The sequence below is a fragment of the Sciurus vulgaris genome (assembly GCF_902686455.1).
Source record: "Sciurus vulgaris genome assembly, chromosome: 11".
Taxonomy (NCBI): domain Eukaryota; kingdom Metazoa; phylum Chordata; class Mammalia; order Rodentia; family Sciuridae; genus Sciurus; species Sciurus vulgaris.
This window is the reverse complement of record NC_136472.1, coordinates 75,115,037-75,142,775: the sequence shown is the minus strand read 5'-3', so window position 1 is coordinate 75,142,775 and position 27,739 is coordinate 75,115,037. Positions and strand designations below refer to the sequence as shown.

At 33.2% G+C, this 27,739-nt stretch overlaps 1 protein-coding gene across 2 annotated transcripts in view; it reads left to right on the top strand.

Moving 5' to 3' along the window:
- RSF1 (remodeling and spacing factor 1) overlaps positions 1-27,739 on the top strand; it is a 135,702-nt gene that overhangs the window by 65,316 nt on the left and 42,647 nt on the right. The window contains exons 3-5 of one of the 2 annotated variants that reach the window (XM_079105087.1): positions 6,899-6,991; positions 11,465-11,670; positions 20,077-20,231. In XM_079105087.1, the coding sequence (XP_078961213.1) occupies positions 6,899-6,991; positions 11,465-11,670; positions 20,077-20,231 (454 nt within the window). Of the gene's footprint in view, positions 1-6,898; positions 6,992-11,464; positions 11,671-20,076; positions 20,232-23,040; positions 24,272-27,739 lie in introns of those variants that run through there. The other variant, XM_079105088.1, reaches the window with a different exon arrangement.

Here is a 27,739-nt window from a genome sequence, read left to right as displayed (position 1 = left end):
TTTTCCTTCTCAGTTCTGGGGTCTTCGTGCTTGCTAGGCAAGTGCTCTACCACTAAGCTATTCCTTTGGAAGATTGCCGTGTATTGGCAAGTCATAAGGGCCATCTTTTGTCATTTGTTAATTTGGCCATACTTTAACAAGGATTTCTTTTCTTTCTTTCTTTTTTTTTTTCTCCTCTTTCTTTTTTTGGTGGTTCAGGGTGTCAAACCCAGGCGTGTTCTTTGTCTGATCTATGTGCCCAGCTCTTTTTAAATTTTCATTTGAGACAGAGTTGGACTGTTTCTCAGACTGCCCTCAAACTTAGGATTTTCCTGTCTTAACAAGTAGGTGGGCCAACAGGTGGGAAATCATCATGTCTGCCTAGGTATTTCTTTTCTGCTATATTTGTCCAAAGGAAATTAGGATTGATACTCTTATAATTTTTATTTGCCTTATTAATATGTTACTTTGTGTTTTTATTTTTAATTGAGATATAATTCATATAATTCACCATTTTATAGTATACACTTCTTTTTTTTTTTTTTTTTTAATATTTCTTTTTTTGTGGTGCTGGAGCTTGAACCCAGGGCCACTTTACCACTGAGCTATATCTTGGTCCTTTTAATTTTTTACTTTGAGACAGGTTCTTGTTAAACTTCCCAGGATAGCTTTGAACTTGATCCTCTTGCCTCAACCTCCATAGTAGCTTGGATCACAGATGTGCTCTACCATGCCCAGCTTCTTTGGTTTTCAGTATTTTTACTGTGTTGTGCAACCATAACTACTATCTAATTCCAAAACATTTCCATCACCTCAGAAAGAAACCTGATACCTATTATCAGTCAGTTCCAAACACAATACCCTCAAACCCAAGTCTGCAGTAGCCACTAATCTACTTTCTGTCTCTGTGAATTTGTCTATTCTGAATATTTCTTAAAAATGGTATCATAAAATATGTGACCTTTTGTATGTGACTTTTACTTAGTATAATGATTTCAAGATTTATGCATATTCTAGCACATATTATTATTGTATTCCTTTTTATTGCCAAATACCAATCCATTATTCAGATACCACTATCTTTTATTCATCCATCATCAGTGGATGGATGTTTGGGTCCCCTGCTCCTACTTTTTTGACTTTTTAGGAATAATACTACTAATAAATATTTGTGTGCAAGTTTTAGTGTGGACATATCTTTTCTTTATTCTTTATTTCTTTGCTTGCTGGCTTCCTTCCTACCTTCTTTTGATATTGGGGTGCTCTACCACTGAGCTGTATCCTCAACCCTTTTAAAATTTCTTTTCCCCTAGAAGTGTGTGCTCTATCACTAAATACATCTCCAACCGTATTCATTTTTATTGGTTTGTTTTGATGCAGAGTCTTGCTAAATTGCTAAACCTAACCTTGAACTTGGGATCTTCCTACTTCAGCCTTCTAAGTCTCTGGGATTATAGTGCACTGCTGCACCCAGCACCCCCTTTAAATTTTATTTTGCAATGAGATCTCAATAAGTTGCCCTGGTTGGCTTTGAACTTGTGATCCTTCTGCCTTGGCCTCCTGAATAATAGGTGTGCCTCTACATTTAGCTAGACATGTATTTTCATTTCTCTTTTGTGTATAACTAAAATTAGTAAAATTGCTGGGTCATATAGTAATTATGTATTTAACTTTTTAAGAAACTGCCAGACTTATTTTCCATAGCAGGTGTACTATTTTACATTCCCACTATCAATTTTTTAGGGTTCCACTTTCTATATAACTTTTATTTTAATAGTAATGATATTAGCTAATATTTGGAGCTAATGTACTTATGTACTGTGCTATTTTACATGCATTATCACTTAATTCCCATCATAACCCAGATGCCACAGAGATAAATAACTCCCAAGTCACATAGATAGGAGATGGTAAAGCAAGGATTGAACACAGATTTTTCTAGTACCACAACATAATGCTTAATTCTTTACATACAACAATGCATTTTCACATAGAATGTTTCTTAAAGAATAGCATTTGTTTGTGGTAACACAAGAATAACCACGATTTGTAAGTTCTTTGCAGGTGAACATGCAGAATGAATACTGGATTTGTAATGATGAAACTACCTGACTCTACTAATTATTGGGTATACAAGTTTAGTGAAATTACTTCTTTGACCCTTTTTTTTTTAAATGAAATTTTATGTGAATACCCTCAGCATAGTACATAGCTTGTCAAATTGTTGGAATTCAACAAATTTTGTTTAAATATTAGTATTAAATTACCATAGAATCAGCAAAGCGTTTTTAGGGAACTTTTTCTTCCATGGCTGATATTCCTTTGGAAATGACAGAAACTTGGTCCAAATTATTTATGCTTGTGAATGTATAAATGTTGGGTTATATTTTTCTTCATTTTCTACTCCTGTATGTCATCAGGTGGTCCATTTAATGTTTTATCATAACAGCATATTTAAATGCTTTCCCATAGGGAACCATGCAGTAATGCTTTAATTATAGCTTAGAAATTTCCCATGGTTGATAGTACTGCATAGGTAGACTTCAGGAACCTGCTTCTATCTCTAAAGTTATTTTTATTCATTTTTTTCTTTTTCTTTTTGTGGTTTCAGGGATCAAACCCAGGGTCTTGAGCATGCTAGGCAAGTGCTCCACCACTGAGCTATATCCCCAGTCCTATTTTTAATTTACATGTATAATTGTATTGGTTATGGCCTCTCAATTATATACTCAAAAGTACTGCTCCTTCATAGCCATAGATATTTACTTAGTAAACACACACTTGTAGATATGTCAATGTTTTGAAAGAAGTTGCATAAAAATAGTGACTTAGAGTTGTTCCTCATTGTATTAGCTAAGCAGATAAGCCAAGCCTCAAGTAAAATATCTTTTTCTAAAACATCATAAATATAAAATGTTTTAGAAATTCATTGAGAAGAATTATTGTATTAATGATGCATACTTTTCTTGAATTTTGACTGAGCTGAAAATGAGAATGCAGTATATGAATAAATTTACTGAGTACTTAACTATATAGTATTTTTAAAACATCCTTTCTTGCCTGTAGTATGAAAAACTTATTTTTTGAAAAAAACTTGCAAATGCAGCAGATATTCTACTTTCTGCTCTATACAACAATTAATTCAAACTGGAGCAACAACATAATTAAATCCATAAAATTCTTGATGAAAACAGATGGAAAGTCTTCGTAACCTCGGATTTAGCATTGGATGCTTAGATATGACATCAAAATAGTTAAAGAACAAAAGAAAAAATAGCCCAATAAGACTTCATCCAAATTAAATACTTTTGTGCATCAGGGAACATTATGAAGAAAGTAAGAAGAAATAAAATGGGAGATATGTTATAAATTGCATACCTTACAAATCTTATAACTGGTTAGAGTTAATATCCAGAATATAAAAAGAACTCCTAAAACTTAACAACAAAAAGACAGCCTAGTTTAAAAATGGGCAAAGGATTTAAATAGACATTTCTCCAAACAAAGATATACAAAGACCAGCAAACACATGAAAAGAGGCCTAACATCAGTAGTCAGAAAAATACAGTTCTAAACCACAATAAGATACACTTTATACCTAATAGGATAATTATTAAAAAAACAAAAAAAGAGGGATTGACAAGTTGTGGAGCAATTAGGATCCAACATCCTCTTGAAAATGCTATGGAAGGGAGTTTGGCAGTTCCTCAGAAAGTTAACCATAGATTTGTCATATGACCTGGAAGTTTCATTCCTAGGTATATAATCAAAAGCAAAGACCAGTACAGATACTTGTCTACCAATATTTAGTAAGCATTATTATTCATTATAGCCAAAAGTAGACAACCCAAGTATCTACCAACAGATGAATGAATGCTGCATTAAATATAATTACATGAGTGGCCAGGGTTGTGGCTCAGTGGTAGAGCGCTTGCCTCAAATGTATGAGGCATTGGGTTTGATTTTCAGCACCGCAAACAAATAAATGAATCAAATAAAAATCTGTTAACAGCTAAAAAAATACTTAAAAATGTATATCTACATGAAATAGTATCTAAGTTAAAAAAGCCAGATGCAAAGAGACAGATATTGGTTGATTCCAGTTATATGAACCATCTAAAATAGGTAAATTCATAGATACAGAAAGCAGATTAGAGGTTATTAACAAGGTACTGTGAGGTGAGAGGAGAATTTAATGGTCAAAGAGTTTCTGTTTGGATAATGAAAATATTTTGGAAATAAAAAGTGGTAGTGACCACAGGAAATTGTGAACGTAATTAGTCATGACTAATATTTTGATTCTTAAACATGTTTATATATATATATATATATATATATATATATCTGAATCTGAAGAGTTGTAAAAAATATTTTCCTATGTTTTAAAGATTATTGACTTACTTCTTATCTCATTGCCTTCATCCCCTACTTTTGTTCTGATTGTTCCTTCCAGTGATCTTCTTGAACTATTTTCAGCTTCGCCTTTATATAATGGAGATATGACATAGTGAATAAATGATAGGCATTTTCCTTATCTCTTTTACTAACAACAAAATCTCTGCTTTATAGATGAAGGAACTAAAATTCAAATAGGTGATTGACTCAGTAAGATCACACTGCTGATAGGGAAAGCCAGGACTTGAATCTCTCAGTCTGTGATTTTAAAGCCCTCCATCCCTTCCTATTTATGTTTCCTCTAGATTACTGATCGAAGAAGATTATTTGATAAGAGGTACTTTGTAAATATACTCTTTCCATTTTAGGTATATTACTATGGTTAATATAATTTATGAATATAAAATAGCTATATTAGAGATTTTATTTTTCTTGATAGACTACGATCAGAGTTTTCTGGTACATTTACAAGTATGCAACCTATCTTATTTCCAAAACGTATTTATTACTCATAAAAGAAATCCCTGTCCATTAGGAGCCATCCCCATTCATTCTTTCCCTTATTCCCTGGCAACTACTAATTCATTTTCTGCATCTGGATTTCTCTGACTGGATATTTCTTATACATAAAATCATGCAATATATGACCTTTTGTTTTTAGTTTCTTTTATTAATATGTTTTCAAGGTTCATCTATGCTATAGTATATATCACTACTTCAACACTACCTGCCCCCCCCTTTAATTTTTTAATTTATTTTGTAGTGCTGGGAATCAAAACCTGGGACTTTTGCATACTAAGTAAGCTCTCTTCCACTGAGCCACATCCTTAGCCCTATTTTATTCCTTTTTATGACTGCATAAAATTCCATTATACAGATATTCATTTTGTTATCCATTCAACTGTTTGTGTACATTTGACTTGTTTCCTTCTACCATTTGGCCAATACTGCACTTGCTTTTGTTTTTTCTTGTATAATACCTAGGAGTGAAATTGCTAAGTGTTATGGTAACTCAGTGCCAAAATTTGAGGAATTGCCTACCTTTTCTTCAAAGCAGCTGCTCTGTTTTACCTTTCCATTCACAATCTATGATTGTTTCAGATTGTTTCACATTCTCAACAGTATTTTGTATCTTTCTCATTGAGGCAATATGCCTATTCAGATCCTGATCTTTTAGCTTTTGATATACTCATTTTAGTGTCTAGCCTGTATACTAGTCCTAAAAATTCCTTTTTCTCCATATGTTTTGGGGTTTTGTGGTTTTTTTTTTTTTTCCCCTCCTTTATAAAATACAGTGCTGTCAATGGGAGGAAATACGGTGGTATTCTAGGTAATGGGAGTGACTTCCTGTGAGTCCTTGAAGACCCAATTCTATTGTATAGTTCTTATATCTACTTGCATTGTATTCTTTTTCTGTCCTACTACTGACCAATTGTGATGTTTGTTTGTTTGTTTGTTAGTCCAGTTAGCAAAAATGACACTAGTGCAAAATAGGAAAAGGACCTCTGAGAGGTCCATCCAGGTCTTATTCCTAGGTTGAGAAGGTTGTCTTAGCATTCCTTCTTGCCTGCTTGTTTTTCTCCTACCTGGCTGGTTGCCTGTGCTCCCCCCTCATTTTCCTCTTTGCTCCCTGAAATAAAAGGAATCAAATTAGTAGGCATTCTCCATAATTTTCCATGCTCAATTAATATCCTCATTATTATCATTCTCTTTTTATTGCTGAAAAAATTGGCTCAGAGATCATAAACCTATGACTTTTGAGTAGAGTGGGTTGTTTTTTTTAAATATCTTTTTTTCTCCAGTTTACTAGAGTGGATCTGGTTTTCCTGAAATGTTTGTGTAGGGAAAGGATCTGAGACTTTTAAGTTAAAGCATATTAATGGAGCCCCATATTGGAATTTTGACTTAATGCATAACAAGCAGGAAGACTTTGAAATTTCATTCTCTTATATGGCTGAATAAAACTCCACTGTGGCTAGGTGTGGAGGTGAGGTAGGAGAATTGCAAATTCAATGTCAGCCTTGGCATCAGTGAGAACTTGACTCAAAAATATAAATAAAAAGGACTGGTGGTAAAGCCCAGTGGTAAAAGCACCCCCAAGTTCAATCCCCATTTTAGTTGAAGAGAGGCTTGATTAAATTTGTAGGTCCATTTTGGCACATTTTTAGCATACATCCGTTTAAGGCATAAAGGTGAACAAATTGTTGCCCTGTCTCCAAGGACTGAAGCCATTTAGGGAGAGAGACTCAAATAATTATTCTGATGTGAAAAATGTGCCCTAAATGAGCAGAGAATAGAGCTCTAGAGTTTCTTACTTTTAATTCAGTTACCAGACAATAGTAAACATTCTTAATGGATTTAAGTAGGATCCTTTTTTGGGTAGAATTAGATTGGACTGGTGTTTGGTGTAAACTCCTTCCTTTATAAATATGTATTAGCAAGAACACTTAACATAATCAGAGAAAACTGCCAATGTCAATAAAATTTGCTCTTGTCTCTTAAGATATTCATCTTTTTCTGACAGATATGCCAGGAGTTTAACAGCACCTGGGCATGGGAGATGGAGAAGAAGGGGTACCTTGAAATGAGTGTTGAATGTAAACTAGCACTCCTAAAGGTAATATATTTATTATTTGTTACAATTATTTTGATTTAATTTAAAATTTCACTTTGACTCCCAGTTAAGTGTAAAATGAACAAAAATAGACATTTTTATTGTTAGATGAAGAGAACAATAGATTTTTTTTGCTTCTCTTTATTTTTCAGTGACAAAACAGGCTATTCTCTAAAATGCTATTTTTTAAAAAATTGTCTTCAAAGCATATTGAAGTTTAATTTATTTCTGCTTGCAGGGAAAGTAATAGAATGGTCAAGCAATTGCCTTAAATTACTTTTTTTCACTGTTTTCAGCTTTCACATTCATTGCCATATGTTGTAAGTTGTGGATACTCTTACTGATTTACCAAAATAGTTATCTGATTCTGTTTTCCAGATGGCTAAGGGCATGCCACTGGGTATTTAATAAAACCCTCAAATAACCAAAAGTACTTGATTAAAATGAGTTATCTCAATGTAGATTTATTTTCAAATTTTTCTTTTTTTTTCTGCCCACTTCATAATTAGTTGCAAAGTGTCAGCATAATATGGGAGGAATAATATTCTTTGTGAACAAATTAATGATGTTTTCACTACTTCTAAAATTTGTAATGTTTGGTAAGTAGGCTTCATGTTCAGAGGACCCCAAGATTTTATGATTTCTAAACTACAATGTCAGTGTACCTACATTTTTTTTTTTCAGAGATAGACTATGGCTATGGAGTAGCTATATTATTTTACTGTTATATGTTGATGACCTTTACAGCCGACATGAAAATCTGCAGGATGCATGTAATATGTTTCTGAGAAAACCAAATGTCATAGTAGACTCATATTTCAAAGTGTATTATCATGCAAGCTCATCTGTCCCTAGACCAGTTTGTGGTCCCAAAGGAGTATATAAGATTTCTGATTGGAATGTCCAAATAAAACCTAGAACTTCTGGTTATAATTTTTTAAAATTTCAATTTCTGAAATAACTTTCTGTGCATTTCTACAGTGTATATAATTATTGGTAAAGAGACAGGTATATGATAAATATGAATACGTGAATGTAATATCTGTAATACACATATAATTGTTGAGGATGTACTATGAATTTTTTTTGAAGATAAGGATGCTTGATCACATAATGTTTAGAGAGCACTTGACTAGCATTGTGGGTCTCTGGGTTCTATCCCCAACACTGCAAAAACAAATAACACACACACACATACCCAGTGAAAAAGTTTATAGGCTGCTGGGCTAGCTGGCACAAGCAAAAGCAGAGTTTGTGATAGGAATTTCATTTATTACCTGCCTAGGTAGGGTGATTCAGAGAAGAAATCTGACTTTGTTACCTAATCCTATATAAAATATACAACAAAAATTTAGTACTTCTGTTTTAAAAATGAGGATTTTTTAAATTGATAGTTCTCCAGAAACAACTATCAGTGAAAGATTACCTTCCCTGAAAACTTGCTTATATCTCAAGCTTCAAAAACAGTCCTTTCAAGAATAATGTTTGTTTAAAAGCTGTAAGAAAGAAAGAATAATTGAAATTTTATACCATGACTCCTTAATAACCGATGGGTCTAAAAAGAAATCAAGAAGAACTTAGGAAATACCTCAAGACAAATGAAAATTAAAACAACATACCAAAACGTGTGAAATCTAGCAAAAACAATACTAAGAAGAACGTTCATAGTGATAAATGCGTACATTAAAAAAACAAGAAAGACCTCAAACAGCCTAACTACATGTCAAGGAAAGGTCAAAAGAACACACTAAGCCCAAAGTAAGCAGAAGGAAGGAAATAACAAAAATTAGAACAGAAATAAATGAAATTAAAAATAGAAAGAGTATCAGTGAAATAAGAGTTGGTTTTTAGAAAAGATAACTTGACAAACTTTTAACTAGAGTAAGAAAAAAAACCCCAAAATTTAACAGGACATTATAATTAATATCACAAATAAAAGGGATCACAAGAGACTACTAGGAACAATATATGCCAACAATATAACCTAGAAAAAAATGACTAAATTTCTAGAAACATGCAAGATAGCAATACTGATTTATGAAGAAATAGAAAATCTGAATATACCAATAAGATGTAGGCAGATTAAATCAGTAATCAAAATTCTTCCATCAAAGCAAGCCCAGGACCTGTTGGCTTTGCAGAACAATTCTATCAGAAATTTAAAGAATAACTAATATTTTTCAAAATCTTTCCAAAATTTGAAGAGAATGCTTCCAAACTTATTTTATGAGGCTAACAGTTCCCTGATACCAAAACTGAACAAAGGCACTACAGGAAAGCAGAATTATGGACCAGTATTTCTGCAAGCATAGATGTAGAAGTCTTCAGCAAAATGCTAGCAAACTGAATTCAATAGGACAGTTAAAGGATCCATTCACCATATGAAGTGGAACTTATTCTCAAATCTTGGTACATAAGTATCATTCAGCATATGGAAATTAGTAAATGTGGTATACCATCAACACATTGAGGATCAAAAAACACGGTGTAACACGATTACATCAATAGGTGCAGAAAAGGCATTTGCCAAAATTGAACTTTGCTTTCATAGTACAGTTATCAGCAAATTAGATATAGAAGGACTATGTCTTTACTCAGTAAAGACTGTTTATAATAAACCCAGAGCCTACACCATAACTAACAGTGAAAAACTGAAAATATTTTTCTCTTAAGATCAAGTATAAGACTGTTCTTGTATTTCTGCTCAACAGAGTAGTAGGAGAACTAGCCAGGACACAGCTGGTCAAAAGAAAAAAACAAAAAACAAAAAAAACATAAAGACTGCAAGATTGGAATGGAAGTAGTAAAATTGTTACTTCTTTTAGCCTAAAACCCAAAAGATCCCACTGAAAAGTTACTAGAATTAGAACTAATAAATGAATTTAGTAAAGCGATGTGGTACAAACTGATTATAGAAAAATCAGTACTGTTTTTATACACTAATAACTAATCACCCCCCCCCACACACACACACAATCAGGACAACAATCCCATTTATAATAACATAAAAAAATTTAAAGTAGGAACAAATCTTAACCAGTGAAGTAAAGTATCTATACTGAAAAATTATAAAACATTGGCAAAAGAAATTGAGACACAAATAAATGGGAAGACATCCATGTTCATAGGTCAGAAGAATTAAAATTGTTAAAAGTATACACATTGTCTATAGTGATCTATAAATTCAGTGTAGTCCTAGACAATGATAAGGGTTGGCAAAAATGTAAGAAAAAAAAAAAAGAAAACCCTTGTATACTGTTTTAATAATGTAAATTAGTGCAAACCTTAGGGAAAACAGTATGGAGGGTTCTCAAAAAATTAAATTGCCAAATGATCAGCATTCCCACTAGTGGGTTTATATTCAGTGGAAATAAAATCAGTTTTTGAAACACTTATGTGCACTCCCATGTTCACTGCAGCATTAATCATAATATGGAATGAATCTGTCAATTGACATATGAAATGGAGAGAGAAAATATGGTATATATGTGTGAGTGCATGTACATATACATATATAAAATGGAAAATTCTTCAGGCTTAAAAAAAAGAAGGAAATACTGTCATTCATGATGACATGGATAAACCTGGAGCATATTGTGCTAAGTGAAATAAGCCAGGTGCAGGATGTTCTTACTTAATGTGAAATATAAAGAACACTCGATGTTCTTACTTAAATGTGGAATATAAAGAGTTGAACTCTCAGCAGCAGAGAAAATAGTGGTTACTGTGTCTTGTGGAGGTATTGGGCAAATAGGAGAGAGATTGGTCAAACTCATCAAATTCATTTAGGTGAAAGTATTTAAAGAAGTCAATTGTACAAGATAGTCTTGTTAATAACAATATATTACATACTTAAAAATTGCTAAGAGTAGATTTTAATTTTTCTTACCACAAAAAATAAGTATGTGAGGTAATAAATGTTTAGCTTGATTTAGATATTCTACATGGTTTACACATACCAAAACATCATATTGTACATCGTGAATATATATAATTTTTATTTGTCTAATTACTTAATAACTTAAACAATGACTGAAAATGATGAAAAAGAAAATTTTATACAGTGAGAGAATTTAGGAGTTTTTAGTGCAAATAGACTGATGCCTTTAGAAATATAACTTGATTTGTCTATTAGTGGTTGTTTTATTTATTTATTTATTTATTTATTTATTTATTTATTTATTTATTTATTTATTTATTCATACATACATACATACATACTAGGGATTTAATCCAGGGGTACTTTACCTTGGTGGTTTTTTTACACCTATACAATGGTGTAAAATTAGAATGTTAACTTTAAACTTAATCTTTTTAAGTTGATTGTTTTAAACACATTTGGGAAGAGGATAGTGAAAAATGGATACACTGTTCTGTCTACTCTGCTTCAATCAACTATGTGGTTATATTTTTTGTGATGGAGAAATATTATTATTAGAAATATTTTAAGCCATGTTGTAACTATTTTTTTTCCAGTATCTTTGCGAGTGTCAGTTTGATGACAATCTTAAATTCAAGAATATTATTAATGAGGAGGATGCTGATACTATGCGTCTCCAGCCAATTGGGCGAGACAAAGATGGCCTTATGTACTGGTACCAGTTGGATCAAGATCATAATGTCAGAATGTACATAGAAGAACAAGATGATCAAGATGGCTCTTCATGGAAATGCATTGTCAGGTATCATTTATTCGAATCTCTACATTTATTTACTTTCATCTTCTCTCTATTAGCATGTGATTTTTGAGCAAGGATGGATTTTTTTTTTTTTTTTTTTTGGGGGGGGGCTGGGGATCGAACCCAGGACCTTGTGCTTATAAGGCAAGCACTCTACTGACTGAGCTATCTCCCTAGCCCCAAGGATGGACTTTTTAATGGAATTTCCAGGGCCTAACCTAGAACCCAAAACAGAATCCATATTTGGTACTTACTTAATTAGTTATTTGTCAAATAAATTTAAACATTTGACAGTTTAATCCAAAATCAGGACTTAACCTTATAGTTAAAAAAGCCATAATCTGAATGATAATACGGTGTACAGTGGTATTTATAAAAGTTTCTATTCTTAGACAAAAACACCAGAAAAGTGATTTTTGGTTCTTAATTTATCTATCATGTTCCATTAGGCATTGCTTATTTATTGCTGTTTTGAGTTGCCCAATTCATCTTATCCCTGTATATTTTCCAATTTTGCTGTGTATAATTTTTTTATTGGGTTCTGAAGAACATTGTGGTTTCTTGTCATAGTCCTTTCAAAATGTTTTGATTTTTTTAAATTTGTTTTAACAAAGGTATTTAAACAAACACTTAATACACAGCCTTGAAATATAACTTTTTTAAAAATCATGAGTGAAACTGGGACCTTTTCTTTAGAATCTTTGTCTTTTTCATCTTTGCTACATTTTTAGAAATATCCCATTTATATAGCCATAGTATATTTTAATTTTGAAAACATCAGGGATCCTATAAAGTAGGGAGAACTCATGAATATCTAACTGCTAGCTTAGGTAAAGCTCCTTTTGACATTAACTCACATCAGCTTTTGCTCCTTTTTCATTTTTAGCATATTTTTATTAGTGATTACTTAATTTTTAATATTTGTATAGGTCAAAAATCTCAACTTTTCATTCTCTAAGAATAAATGTGAATTGAATGAATTCTTTGGGGATTGTTTTATATGCAAGTATAACTACATGATTCTCCTTGTAGTTAATTTCCTAAATGAAGGTAAACAAAGTATTCCTGAAGTACAATTTACTTACCATCTCTCCCAGTGAATGCAGACACTTACTGGAGTTCTGTTCTTGAGGTTTTACTAGCATGTCTACAGTTCCTCATATTCAACTTCTATAATTATTTAAAAAGTATTCTGTCTTACTCTGTTGATCAAGAAAATAGGGCAGAGAAAAAGAATAATAATTACTCTTATTTAGTCATGCATGCTTAAAACAACTAATGTTTTAAGTAGATTATACCCTAATGCATGATGTGAATGAAATATTTGCATTAACACTGAATATGGGTTCCTCCATTTACTGTCTATAGGCACTTCATTTCTCTGAGAGCTGCTTTCTTGTGTTTTAAAACAAAGATGATAATACTTCCCTAAAAAGTTGTGAGGAATATATAAAAAATGATGCTAAGACCATAAAACATGCTCTGTAAATATTTGCTCTTTTCTTCCCAGTTTTTAAAGTATTGGCTATTCTTTATCTTTAGTTGTGGATGGACAGCATGCCTTTTATGTGGTGCTAAGGATTGAACCCAGTGCCTTTGCAAGTGCTTGGCAAGTGAGCTGCCTCTGAGCTACAGTCCCATCCTCCAGTATTGACTTTTCTTAACATTTGTAACCCCAAAGATTCAAACTTAGTTTCTTCATTGAAGAAAGGTCCGAATTTTATTGATGCTACTTTTACCTCTTATCCTTGAATGTTTCCCCAGACTTTATTCCCTTTGCTTCTGCATTCTTTTTTTTGTTCTTAATTTTAATTAAAAATTTTTTTGTCTGTTTTTTGTACATTGAACCCAGAGACATTCTAGCACTGAACTACATTCCAGCCCTTTTTTTTTTTTTTCCAGGGTTTAAACTTGGGGGCACTGGACCACTGAGCCACATCTCCAGCCCTTTTTTATTTAGAGACAGAGTCTCACTGAGTGCTTTGCTTTTGCTGAGGCTGGCTTTGAACTCAAGATACCTCCCAGCCCTTTTAAAAAAAGTTTTGAAACAGGTTCTCATTAAGTTGCTAATATTGGCAACTTGAAATCCTCCTGCCTTATCCTCCTGAGTAACTGGGATTATAGTCATGTGCCACCATTCCTGACCACTTCTGCAATTTTGTTTGTTTTTAAAATCCTCTTTCCATGTGTAAATATGTATTTATGGTAATCATAAAATGGTGTATATATGTGGGAATTGTTTAGAAGCATATGCTCACACAGAATGCCTGAACATAGTTTTCTTATGTTCAGAACCACAGAGGAACCAGTTCTTCAGTGAATTGATGCCAGATTATTTTTAGCCATCTTGAAGACCTCTCTAAATAAGTTATTCCTATCTACATATGTTCCTGGGAACCTTGCCCAAATAATACAGATATATTTGGGGCCATTCAGAAACCATTGGGTTTGTCAATTCTGATTTTGAATAATAAAATCTCATTTTGGAACACCTGATTAATACACTGATATTCCTTATTTCTCTAAATTTTATAGATTTATATTGCAAACCAACTCATATAATTGAAAATGTGCTAATAACCAATTAGGGATTTAGTAATAAATGATACAGCTCTGGCATCTCTGGCTGGGTTTTAGTTACTTGTGAAATCCCTTATGTTACGAAGAATAGCCTTTAATTGTATATAGTATGTGTATTTTCTGGAGAAGTACAGTAGATTTCCTCAGATTTTCAGCTCTCTCATATAAATGAGGTGTTTTGTGGCATGGCATTTCAGATAGCTTTAACTTACCAACAGTGAAACTACTATTGACATGTCTTCTCCACATAAGTTCATTTTGTGAAGGCTAAATGTGAAAAGCATAGTGTTCTTTTTGCTTCCTCCCAAACTCACTGTGGGTCTAGCTTAGTGATAGGGTGCTTGCCTAGAATGCTTGAGGCCCTGTATTTGATTCCCCAGCACCACCAGCGGGGAGGCAGAGGGAAGATATCGCTTGTCATGCAGATGTATTTGGTACTCAAAATAATGTAAAGTATCATCCCACTTGTTTCAGATGAGATCACACCTGCAATGTAGTATTTAGTAATGTGGTGGAGCAAGTCCCTCATAGGAAAAATCCAAAAAAGATTTTTGAATGAAATGAAAATGCTTGATATAGCAGAAATTTAGGCATACATAACTCTCTTCACATATTTAAAGGATTCATTTGTGGAATACTTTCTCAAGGGCTTAACCATGATGAGTGGATATATATTAAGGAGGTGTAGAACTGTGTTTGATAAGAGCAAAAACATTTACTTTTCTTACATTGCAGAGACATAATTGTCTCAAGACTGTGATAAATGCTGTCAAAAGCGTTCTCTAATTAAACCTGGAGGTGTGTGTGAAGTAGTTTTAAAGAGGGATTAATCTTTTTTAACAAGAAACTCTGTAAGAAACACAGATAATAAGGAAAGAATATGTAAAGCAAATGGAATTATGGCTTTTTTGCTTCATCAGCTGTATTTAGATATTTTTCTTAAATAGCAAATTGTATTTTTTACTAGCAAAATGAAAATTCTACTTCTTTTCCTTAAAGCAATTTCTTAAAAATAATACTGTTGACTTTCTTAGAGATCAGCTGTTGTTAGAAATCTGCTTCCAACTGTCTTTTAATAGACAACAAAGATTATCTCTAGTCTTCAGAATTCTAGTTTTTTAAAGCCAGTAAGTCAGCCTTTTTAAATGATAGATAAATTTATAAAAATAATTGAGCACTGTAAATTAAAAATCAAAGGGAGTATTTTTTCTAAAAACAAAAATCTGCCAAATTTTACATATTTGATTTTCCACTAGAACTATGTCAGCATCACCAGTTTTATATCTTATGTGAAATAACAATTTCCATTTTTGCTTGTTGCAAAATTATTAATGTAGTATATGAGATAGATTGGAAACAATTTTATTTTAAATTGGTAAAAGATGTGAGATTGACAATAGAATAAAAGTAAAAGTTGTTAAATTTTATTGAACCATATGAAATTATCAACATTTTGAACTTTTTGATTTGTAGAAATGGCAGTTTTAAATGGCAGTTTTGTATCATTTAATCAGGTATTAATAAGTTTTAATAACAAAAATATTTAATCTCCAGCTAATGTCTTACTTGTTCCAAATAATGTTCAAAATAGAATTGCTACAGAAGAAACGTATTTGTTACAGTTAGTTCATCTTCAATTAGGCCCCCATGAAAGAGGATAAAGGTATTTTTACATCAAATAATATATATTATAAATGATATTATTCACCATAATAGTAAAGAGAATTTATATATGAATGAAAAAGGTCAGCAAAGAATACCCCCCAAAGGTAATGTGAATATGACAAAAATATGACAACATTTGGTCATTAATGATGAGAGAATTTTAACAAAAAGAGGTCTTAATTAGAGAAGACTTTATCAGATGTTTCTTTACAATCAGAGGGGCACTATTGAAAGTGGTTAGGTACCAAGTCTACTAAGGGAGATGAAGTTAAAGGCAGACTGCTGAGCAAATCCTTCATGAAGAATATATTTGTGGACTGGGGTTGTGGCTCAGTGGTAGAGTGCTTGCCTAGCATGTGTGAAGCAGTGGGTTCGACTCTTGTCACAACATACAAATAAAAAATAAAAAAGGTTCATCGACAACTAATAAAAAATATTTTTAAAAATATGTTTGTTTACTAATATTCATATTAAAAACTATCCAGCATCAATATTTGTGAGTGATTTCCATTGAAAATCACCAGGAGGTTCTGCCTCTATAATATCTAGAATAAAAATGACACCACCAAATGTTAACAAGGATTCAGAGCAACTGGAACTCTTATACCTTGGTAGGTAGTAGAAATTAAAAATGGTACAAACATTACAAGTTTGGTAATTTCTTCATATGTTAATGCACTGTTATCCTGTAACCCATCAGTTTCACTCCTGTGCATTTATATTAGACAAATGAAAGCAAATTTTCAAAAACATGTATAAGAGTGTTCATAGCATCTTTATCCTTAGCAGTACTCATGGATTACTACTAAGCTATAAAAAGGAATGACCTCATATTATATTGATTTGCCTCAAAATCCTCATGTTTGAAAGAAGCCAAAAAGTATATACTGTTTGATTACATTCATTTTAAGCTTTGGAATTAATAAAGCTAATAACATGGTTATAGGAATCAAAACTCTGATCTCTCCTCTCTTTGGTAGGGGAAAGGGATTCAGTAGGAACTAAATTTTTAAAGATTTGTGATGATAAAGCAACTGCTGATAACAAAGCAATGGAGAAGTTCATTAATGAGTTTGCCAGGGTCATCAATGTTGAAAATCTGAACCCAGAACAAGTGTGTAATTCTGACAAAACTTATCACTCTTTTGGCTTAATTGACTCAGAAAGACACTGATTAAAGGTGATGAGTTGGCCCTGCAGAAATTCAAAATGCCAACGAGAGAACATCTGCTTGAATGTGCTAATGAAGCAGGCTTAAGGAGTGTAAACTTGCGATGGGAAAAAGCTTGTGTGCCCCTGTTTTATAGGAATGAATTTTTTACCAGCTCATTAATATGCTTACAAGAAGGCATAGATCACCAGGGACATCTTTTCTGATTGTTTTCACAAACATTTTTTATCATCCTCTAGATTGGATGATAATTGCAAGATTTTATTATTCCTTGACAATTGTTCTGCTTATCCTCCAAGTAATAATCTTTTCAAAAATAATGTTTATGCCATGTACTTTCCCCAAAATGGGCACTTATTAATTCAGCCATGTGATGAAGATATCCTTAGATCAATGAAGAACACATTTTAAAAAACACATTCTTAAACAGCATGCTAGCAAAAGTAAACAGAAGTGTAGATGTGAAAAGTTTAAAAAAAGGGATTTATTTTTCCAGTGCCTCACATGATGTTGCCAATGCTTAAAACACAGTGACTAATGATGTAGTTGTGCCTCCTGGTGTGACCTCTGTCTTGCAGCTGTGTTCTTGGATTTCAATGAATAAAGTCATGACTTTGAAGCATTCTGCATGTCAACTAAAAAATAAACGATTTTTGCAAAAAAAAAATATATATAACTTTAGAGTCTGATGGTAAGCCGGTTATAAAATTGATAATGAGACTCCAGTTGTGCAGTCATTGACTGTTGGTGAAATAGCCAAAATGGTTATGAATCAAGGTAATCCTGACATAGTTCACAAGGAAGGTGATGCTGTTAATTCTGCAGACTTCATTCCTGTAGATGACAGCATCAAAATATATGATGGTCTTATTGAAGACCCAGAGAAGTATGGATTAATAACAAAATAAGAAATCAAGTTAGTTTATAAAATCAAAGACTTCTAAAACAAAAACTGTTGTTCATGATGACTATGACTCTGGAGGAAACATTTTCAAAAACCATCCAGCAGAATGTTCCTTCATCCCCAAAAGATTCTCTTCTCGGTCCCTTTCCTGCTTCTGATATGCTTTCTCCTCACATTAGAAAACACAAAACCATGCACATTAACATTTTAATCAAAGCATTATTATAGGTAGAGATTAAAACCTCCTATTGTTTGTTGTTTTGTGAAATGGCATAGGCTATTGTGCTGCTTAATAACCCTGAATACATCATTTTTTTTTACTTCATGAATGGTATGCTCTTTCTCTGTGTGTGTGTACATACATATATATATTTATTATTATTATTATTATTATTATTTTAATACTGGGGATTGAACCCAAGGATGCTTTACTACTGAACCACATCCCCACCCCTATTTATTTTTTATCTTGAAACAGAGTCTCTCTCACTAAGTTGCTTAGGGTCTAACTAAATTGCTGAAGCTGGCCTCAAATTTGTAATCCTCCTGCCTCATCAGCCTTCTTGAGTTGCTGGGATTACAGGTGTATGCCACCATACCTGGCAATATTTTGTACTCTTAAGTAATCGTATCTAAATAAGTACAATAAAATAATTGTTTTTTGGTAGCATATAAACTCAGAGACAGGAAAGGTGATTATGCCAAATATCTTAAAATTTGTCCACATGGAAGCTGAGATAGTGACACCTTTGCTTTCTGATGATTCTGTGCTTATAAGCATTATTTTATGTACAAAATGATTTAAAATGTGGAAATTACCTTCTAATTGTATGTAGGACACAATATATGAAAATGAATTTTGGGTTCAGACTTGGGTCTCATTCATAAGATATCGCTTTGTGTAAATTTTCCAGAATCTGAAAAAAATCTGAAAACCCAAAACACTTCTTTTCCCAAGCATTTCTGAAAAGGACTATATAATATGTATATGACTTATCCAGATGCACCTAGCCATCTTATTTATGGGCAAGTATCATATTCATTCATTAAACATTTTTTTAGAGTCTCAAGCAGTATAGTCTTAACTGGCATGGATCTAGAAATGAATAGGATAGGGGATATATACATGACACGACTGAAAAGAAAACCACCAATGTCATCTAAATACATGGAATTCAAGGTACATGCACAGTTCTTTGAGAAATTGGAGGAATAAAGTCATGTCATTGATTAACTTAGTGTCAGATCTAGAGCTAAGTTTCTGAACTCGTAGACCGTTTCATACTCTCCATTTCGTATTCTTTGAGCAGGAAAAATATCCATGTTTTTTAATTTTTTAAGTAGCATTTAAACTAACCATACCACACTTCAGCTTTTGCTAGAAAAAATAACTTATAGATTAGAATTTTATTTATGGGGGGTTTCCTTGTATTGTTAAATCAAACTGAATTCTCAGGTTTAGTTATACATAATTGGCAAAACAAAGTCATCAACTAAATTTATATGTTTTTGAACTTGTTATTAGAGCTGGCTTTTTGCCATAATTATTCATAAAGTTATAGGTCATAATTTTATAAAAGTATAAAATGTTGTCTCTGAAGATTTAAAAGGTTCTTTCCAAATGAATCAACTTTATTTAAAAAACTACTTCTTCATTCAAGTTATACATTGATTATTATCTCCTTAGAGATTACATAATATTTTTACATGATTAAAAGCTGATTTTCATTTAGTGTCCTGTTTTTTACTTTCATCCAAAGAGATATGCTTTGCCTTTCTAATTAAAAGAGAGAATAATCTGTTTTATTGTGCATGTATAAATATGTAAATACGAATCCCACTATTAGATATAAATATATTGTACCAGTTAAAAAGAGAATAAGACTCCTTGTTGGTCAATAATGTATTTTAGTGTGTATTCTTAATCTTATTTTTAGAATTCAGGATTAATTATGGCTAGCTGCACCAGTGTTTTAATATTCCTAAGTGTGTTTTTCTTTTTTCTTATTAATTTCCAATAGGTATTATTCAGAAAGTCTTTAGAATAGGGGAAAGATTTTTATACTGTCTTGTTTCTTCCCTTGTTTAGAAATCGAAACGAGTTGGCTGAGACTCTTGCACTCCTGAAAGCACAAATTGATCCTGTACTATTGAAAAACTCTAGCCAACAGGACATCTCTTCCCGGGAAAGTCCTACCTTAGAGGATGAGGAGACTAAAAAAGAGGAAGAAACACCTAAACAAGGTTTTTTTGTGTGTTTTCTTTTGCTTTGTTTTGTAATCTCTTCTGTCTTCTTCTATTCCTCTACTCAACTTTATAATTCTGAATTTCTATCTCAAATTGAGAACCTTCTTATAAAAGAAGGGTTTTTTTTTTTTTTTAATTTAAAGGAAAAAGAGGCAAAAAATCAGATTTGTTCTTTTACATAAAACATTAAGCTAAGTTGTATAGGTTCAGATCATCAAAGTATAATATCCTTTTCTAATTTAAGAATGCTAAGACATTTAATGAACTATTTTTAGGAAAATGTACATAACACAGAATTGGCCATTTTACCCATTTTAAGTGTACATCTCTGTGTCATTAAGTATATGCACTGTGGTACAACTTTTACTACCATTTCTAGAACTTGCCTGACAGAAACTCTGTACTTGTTTAATACTAACTCCACATTTTCTCCTCCTGCCAACCCCTGACATTTTCTTCCATTTTTAAGGATGAATAATATTCCATCGTGTGTGTATACCACTTTTTGTTTCTTAGTTCATCCATCAGTGGACACTTGATTTACTTCTGCCTTTTGGCTATTGTGAGTTTCTGGTCATATGGTAATACAATGTTTAATTTTTTGAGAATCTCCCACAATGTTTTCCACAGCAGCTATGTCATTTTACATTCCTACCATCATTTCACAAGGACTCTAGTCTCTTCATATCCTTCCCAGCACTTGTTATTATTTGTTTTATTGATAGTAGACATCCTAGTGGGTGAGAAGTGGTATCTCATTATAATCCATAGTTTCTGATCATGTTGAACATCTTGTCAAGTGTTTATTGGCCATTTGTATATTTTTAGGAAAATGTTTATTCGAGTTTTTTGTCCTGTGTTGTTTTGCTTTTTGTTTGTTATTGAGAATTGAACCTAGGAACTCTTTATGACTGAACTACATCCCTAACCCTTCTTATTTTTTATTTTGAGGCAGGATCTCATCCATTTACCCCAGGTTGAAGTTGAACTTTTGATCCTCCTGCTTTAGCTCCTGAGTTACAGAGATTATCAATGTGCTCTACCATGCCCAGCTTGTCCTGTGTTTTTGTGACAGGGTCTTGCTATGTTGCTCAGGCTGGTCTGGAAGTCATAAATCCCTCAGATCAAGTGACCTTTCTGCCTCAACTTCAAACGTAGCTAGGGTTACAGGCAGATGCCACCATACCTTAGCCTGTCCATTTTTTAATTGGGATTTTTTTTCTTTTGTTTTTATTTTGCATTTTGCAAACTTAAGTCCATGATAATTGTTATTATTGAAGCTGATTTCTGATTGAGGTTTCTATTTTTCTTAACTAGGCAGATAAAATCCTGACCTTTCTTGAAGAAATAGATCCAACTTCTAACCTTTGTAAAGAAACACAACTGAAATTTTAGCTGACATCTTTTTAGTTAATACTTGTTATTAATAACGAAGCTTTTAGTGACAGGGAAAGGAATATGCTTTCCTATCATGTTTCCTTCTACTAATCACTTTTAATTTGCCACTATATTTTGATTCAAACTGAAAAATATGGTTTTCTTTTTCTCTTTCTTTTTTTTTTAAATTCTCTCAGTATCAAGGATGAATTCCAGGGCCTTGCATATGTTTGGCAACTGCTGCATAACTGAGCTATATTCCTAGACTTTTATTTTTTAATTTTAATTTTAATTTTTTTTTAAGACAAGTTCTTACTAAGCAGCCCATGTTGGCCTTCTGCTTGCAACATTCCTGCCTCAGCCTTGTGAGTAGCTGGGATTATAGGTGTGCATCACCACACCTAAATCTGTCTTCTTTCTTTGATGGTTTGAATTAACTGTTCATAATGTAGTCCCTGTAAGCAAGAAGCATCTCTTTGTGTGTGTGTGTGGGGGGGGGGGGGGGGGCTGGGGATTGAGCCCAGGGCCTTGTGCATGCAAGGCAAGCACTCTACCATTTGAGCTAAATCCCCAACCCAAGAAGCATCTATTAAAAGCAATAAATTAAGCCTTTCCATGTAAGACATAATGTCCCTACAGGTTAAGAATTACTTTCAGCCAAAATCCTCATTATTGCCCTCACTTATGGTGGTTATATATGTAAGCCATATTTTTAATTTGGAAATTCTTTTCTACATGTTCAAATTAAATTTGTAGGCTAATTTAGTAAAGTGTAGTAATTTTAAAATAGTCTGGATTCTGTATTGAATTTCCAGAATCTTTGAATAACTAGGATTAGTTTTGGAATTCAACTTGATATTTTTTGTTCACTTTGTTATTCAGTTTGGTCATTCATTCCTGTATTTGCTTATTCCTATACACAATTAAAATCAAAACCAGAGAGAATATGAATTGGAAACAAAAGTCAGTGTAATAGAAATTTAAGAGGCAGATGTTTCTTTTTAGGAGACCTTAAACTTGACATTGATTTTGATGGGAGACTCACTATATAGTTTAAAGAAGAGGGGGAAAAAATTATTTCCTTCATAATGCAGAATTTTTAAAATATTTAATTCCAGATTTCTTGGGGTCTCAAGTAGAGGAGGAGGGTTTCAACTATAACAACAGCAGATATTTATTGGGTACATCCTGTTTTCTTTTGCAGTGAACCAAATGCCCACAGGAATTCTGATACTGCTATACTTTGCCTGGTCTCCAAGGCCTTCCTTTGAAATCTTAGTGGAAGCCTGCACGACCACTAAATCTAGCATCTTGAATTTCTGTGGAACTTGTGCCATGTGGATGATGTCAAGGTTTCCTGCTAGATTAGCAATAGCTGGGCCCCTGGGGAACATGACCTCTGAGTGTCTCGGCAGCTATGCACAGTAAAACAACTTCCTAGTCCCACAGTGTTATCAAGGAACCTTCGTGATCTCTTTGTAAAGGAAATTTCCCTTTTACACCCTCAGACCTGCTAGTGGATATGGTCTGGCAAAATCCTGAGATGTCTTCAGACCATTGTTTCTCTAGTTCTTTGTGCAAAGTACTTAGCCTCTCTTCATGGCTCCAACCTCTTTAATAAGCACAGCTTTCTTTTACATGCACTTTTCTGGTCAAATTATAAGTTTTATAAATCTTCCTATCCTGCTTTTTCTTACCAGTTCTCACAGTATACTTAGCTAAATGCTGCCAGCAATATCCATACCACTACCTGAATGTTAAACTACCTTGAAATTTTCTCTACCAGATTAATTAGTACATCTCTTCTAAATTGAGCTGTATACAAAGTCTCAGGATGTGGGTAAAACAGAAAAAGTTATTTGCCAGAATGTACCACAAGTGGCTTCCAGGCCAGTTTCCAATAGAGCTCTCATTTCCTTCTGAAACATCATGTGCATAGTACTTGCTGTCTATTCTTATTGGCATTTTGATCTTTTGGACTCCCACCAGAATTGCTTGTTAAGTTATGCTTACAACATTTTAACCCTTGTGCAAACTTTTCCAAACTCCTCCTGCAAGCCTGTTTCAAAGACTTTTGAACCACATGGTCACATTAGTCACAGTAATAACCCCACTCCTGGTGCCACTTTTTGTCTTAATCAGTTTTACATCACTGTGACCAAAAGATCCAACAGGAACAACTTAGAAGAGAAAAAGTGTATTTTGGCTGTCTGTTTAGTGGTTTAGACTATGATATACCACTCCATTATTCTGGTCCCAAGGTGAGGCAGACCATCATGGCAGAAGGGTGTGATAGAAGAGCACTGCTTCATTTCTGGCTGCCAGGAAGCATGGGTTGGAGAAGGGCTGAAGGGAAGATGAACCCTTCTAAGGCACCTCCTAACCCTCTGCCCAGTAACCCACCTCCTTCAGTATATACCCCACCTGCTTACAGTTACCACTCCAATAGTCCATTTAAACTGAGATAGACCAATCAGGTTACAGTCTTGTAGTCTAATACTTCCCTTCTGTATATTGGGAGCCACCTCACATCCAAACTGTGATGCTCACCGAGTTGCTCAGGCTGGCCTGGAACTTTCAGTCCTCCTACTTCACTCTCCTGAGTTGCTGGATTTACAGATGCGTGCCATCGTGCCTGCCTTGGTTTTTCAGTTTTAAAGGTGAGGAAATTGAGACATTCATAAACTTGTCCCAGACTTCTTTTGTCTTTCCTTCTTTCTTTCCTTCCTTTTCTTCCCTCCCCTCCCCATTATACTTCCCAACACAACTAAGAGAAAATAGTCTCTCAGGTAGGTGGACATTTCTTGAATGCAGAGGAGGAAAAGCAGAATATTTAACCCACTTTGTTGTTTTCCTTTCTGTAGTGCTTATCTAGGGCTGGGATATGGAATAGCTCAGTCATATAGGGTCTGCTTAGCAGGCAAGATTGGTCCTGGGCTTAATCCCTGGCACTCAAAAAATAAGATAAAACAAATAATATTTTTCTGCACTCCTCTTCTTTGAACAAAATATTTCTTATTTATTCAACAGTTATTGTTCATCTATGTGTTAAGCATGATTTTAGGCAAGAGTTCAGTAAACAGAGTAGACTAGAATTACTTTGGTCAAACTGACACTACAGTGAATAAAATAGCTAACATATGATGTTTACTATGTGTAAGTACTGTTTTAAAGAGATTTATATGTACTTAAAGCCATGGAGTCTTAACAACAATCCCTATTAGATCCATTATAATTATATCCTTAGGAGATATGTCCTTAGACCCCTAGTGAATATCAGAAACTGTGGATAGTACCAGACCCTACATATGCTGTTTTCATTCCCTATACAGATATAGTTATAGATTAGGCATAATAAGAGAATATTCACAACCAGTATAACTCCATATCATATATAACCACAACAAGAAGTTATACTTCATATATGTATAATATGTGAAAATACATTCTACTGTCATGTGTAACTAAAAATAACAAATAAAAAAAGAATATTAGCAATGAATAATAGACTAATATAACAATATACTGTAAGTTATGCAAATACAGTCTTTGTCTTTCAAAATGTCTTGATGTACCCATCTTTTAGAACTATAATTATATAAAATTGATATCACAGAATGTGAAACCTTGTATAAGAAGAGGACTACTGTATGTATTTTGTTTTTCTTTTCCTTTTTTTCTGGATGAGAGATGTAAGACAAAATGGTTTAAGTAACTTTCCCTAGGACACACTGTGTTATAGGCAAACTCCCTGTGTACTTTTTTTGGTGCACTTAACATATAATTTGTAGTAATTTTATTCAGGCACCAAAGCCTTATCCCTTACCCTGGTGTCTCAGATGTAATTATTGTGGTCTGTTTTATGGCAAGGTAGGAGGAATGTGTTCCTGGTTTGTTTGTTTGTTTTTGTTTTGTTTTTTGCTCTCAGATATAAACAGACATTGCCCGTTAGGGTTAATATGAAGTGGGCAGAATAGATTTTAAGTTGGAAACAGTCTTAAATTTAATGTAGTCAGTGCTAAGGCAACTTGTGACCAAATTTAAAAATTAAGTGTGGTTAGATATTTGAAATCAGATAGCAAGAAGAAAAATTGGCACTGGAGAATAATATAGCCAATCTTACGGTTAAAATATGTTTTCTTAAATTATTAGTAAAATTGACATGCTTTATATCTAACCTTAGTAAGAAAATATTTTTACTTATTTTTGTATGAATGCCATGGAGAAATATGATTTGAAAACATGAGCCAAGATCTCAAAATGACAGCAAATAGCCTAGAAAATTTACCAACTAAATAATTAAGTAGACTTTTCTTTCAAAGATGAAGATAATTAGAATTGAACCAGTCACCTAGGGAGACTGAGGCAAGAGGATTCCAAGTTTAAGGCCAGTCTTGGCAGCTTAGTGAGACCTTGTCCCAAAATAAAATGGGCCAGGGATGTGGTTTAATGGTAGAGCACTCCTGAGCTCAATCTCCAGAGTGACCCTGCCCCTGAAAATTAAAACTGACTTTTAAAAATATTTAAATTTCTTAATGTGGTAGTCAGAGTCTTATAATCTGTCCTCTACTTCTCTTTCTAGTGTTACCTTTTATTGTTTCCTTACACAGTTACTGGTTGCAGATTGTCTATATGTTTTACTCTGTATGTCTTGGGCATTCCTTCTGTGACTGTTTCATGCCGTTTTCTCCCTCTCATGCTGCCTTCTCCTCAAGGAAAGTCTGAGTATACTTCAAGGACCATCTGAAATCCCATCTTCTTGATCCCTTTTTCTTAGCCTTTTTGGGACTTTATTTACACTATTGTTATCGCTTCCATTAGGGCTGATTTAAACACCAGGCCTAAAGCTTTTAAATACTTTTCAAATTGTTCTTCTCAAACTAGATGGTCATATGAGTGTTTGATGCCATTTTTAAGCCCTTTTATGGTTGTTGAAGATACACTGTGTCATTTCATGTGGCATACTACCTGAAAGTTTTTGTGCTTACAGAATACCATGACATTTAATATATATTTTCACTCTATATTAGATACTGTATTCTAATTTTGAAGGTACCAAAAAGTTAAAAAGAAACTTTTCTAGGGAAAAACAGTCAAGGGAAACACATCTCAGCTTTAATGTAGTTTTTAAACCCTGCTAATTTGAAAAAGATTGTCTTTTTGTTAATTTTTACAGTGATATACCTCTGCCACTATATAAAGGAGATAAGGAAGTATTATTTGAGAACCTCTAGTAGATAACAGAATTTGTAGACTGGCCACTTACTTAGCTAATTTTGCTCAAATATATGTTTATTTGGGTTTGTATAGTATCTCTTGGTTTTATAAAGGCTAAGATAAAAATTAACCTTTTTAATGTGTACAGTTCAGTCATTTTTAGTATATTCACAGTGTTGCACAACCATAACCCACCCTCTAATGTTAGAGCATTCCCAGCAGTCCACAAAGAAACTATATATCCATTTTATTGCCACTCTTCCTTTTCTCTCTTCTCCTAGCCCTTAGAGAGAGTTAATCTACTTTTTGGGTCTTATAGATTTACCTTTTTTGGGCTTTTCATAATAAATTTTTGAATACTACGATATCATCTATACATTGAGAGAAACATTACGTGTGTTCTCAAAACTTTTTTTTTCATATGTTGAGGTTAGTATGGTGCAGAAGTATTTGAAACTAGAATGAGAATTCGCATGTGTAAGTACAATTGGAAATACTCTTGCCCACAGTGAATAGATTACTGACAACAAAAGGGACAAGACATTAAATATTTTGAGCTACTTTTGGAAACTGTAAAGTCTATCAACATTTTCAAAATGGTGAAAAGTTTTTTGCAAGCAAAATTTGAATTGGGAATACATTCCTCTCCTTGGTGTAGATCTGTTTTTACCTGTAGTATTTCATTTCAGTCAGCAAATATTTATTTAGTATATGCTGCATATTCTTGGTATTGGGCATATAGCTGTGAAGGAAAATCACAGCTTACACAAAGTCTGGATCAGGCAATAAACAAGATTTATAAATTATAAATTATATGTAGTGTAGATGGTGATAAGGAGCTATATAGTGCAATAATTTGGGGAAAGAGTAGATTGGGGTCCTAGAAACAGACTAAACTGAAAGTGTAATGC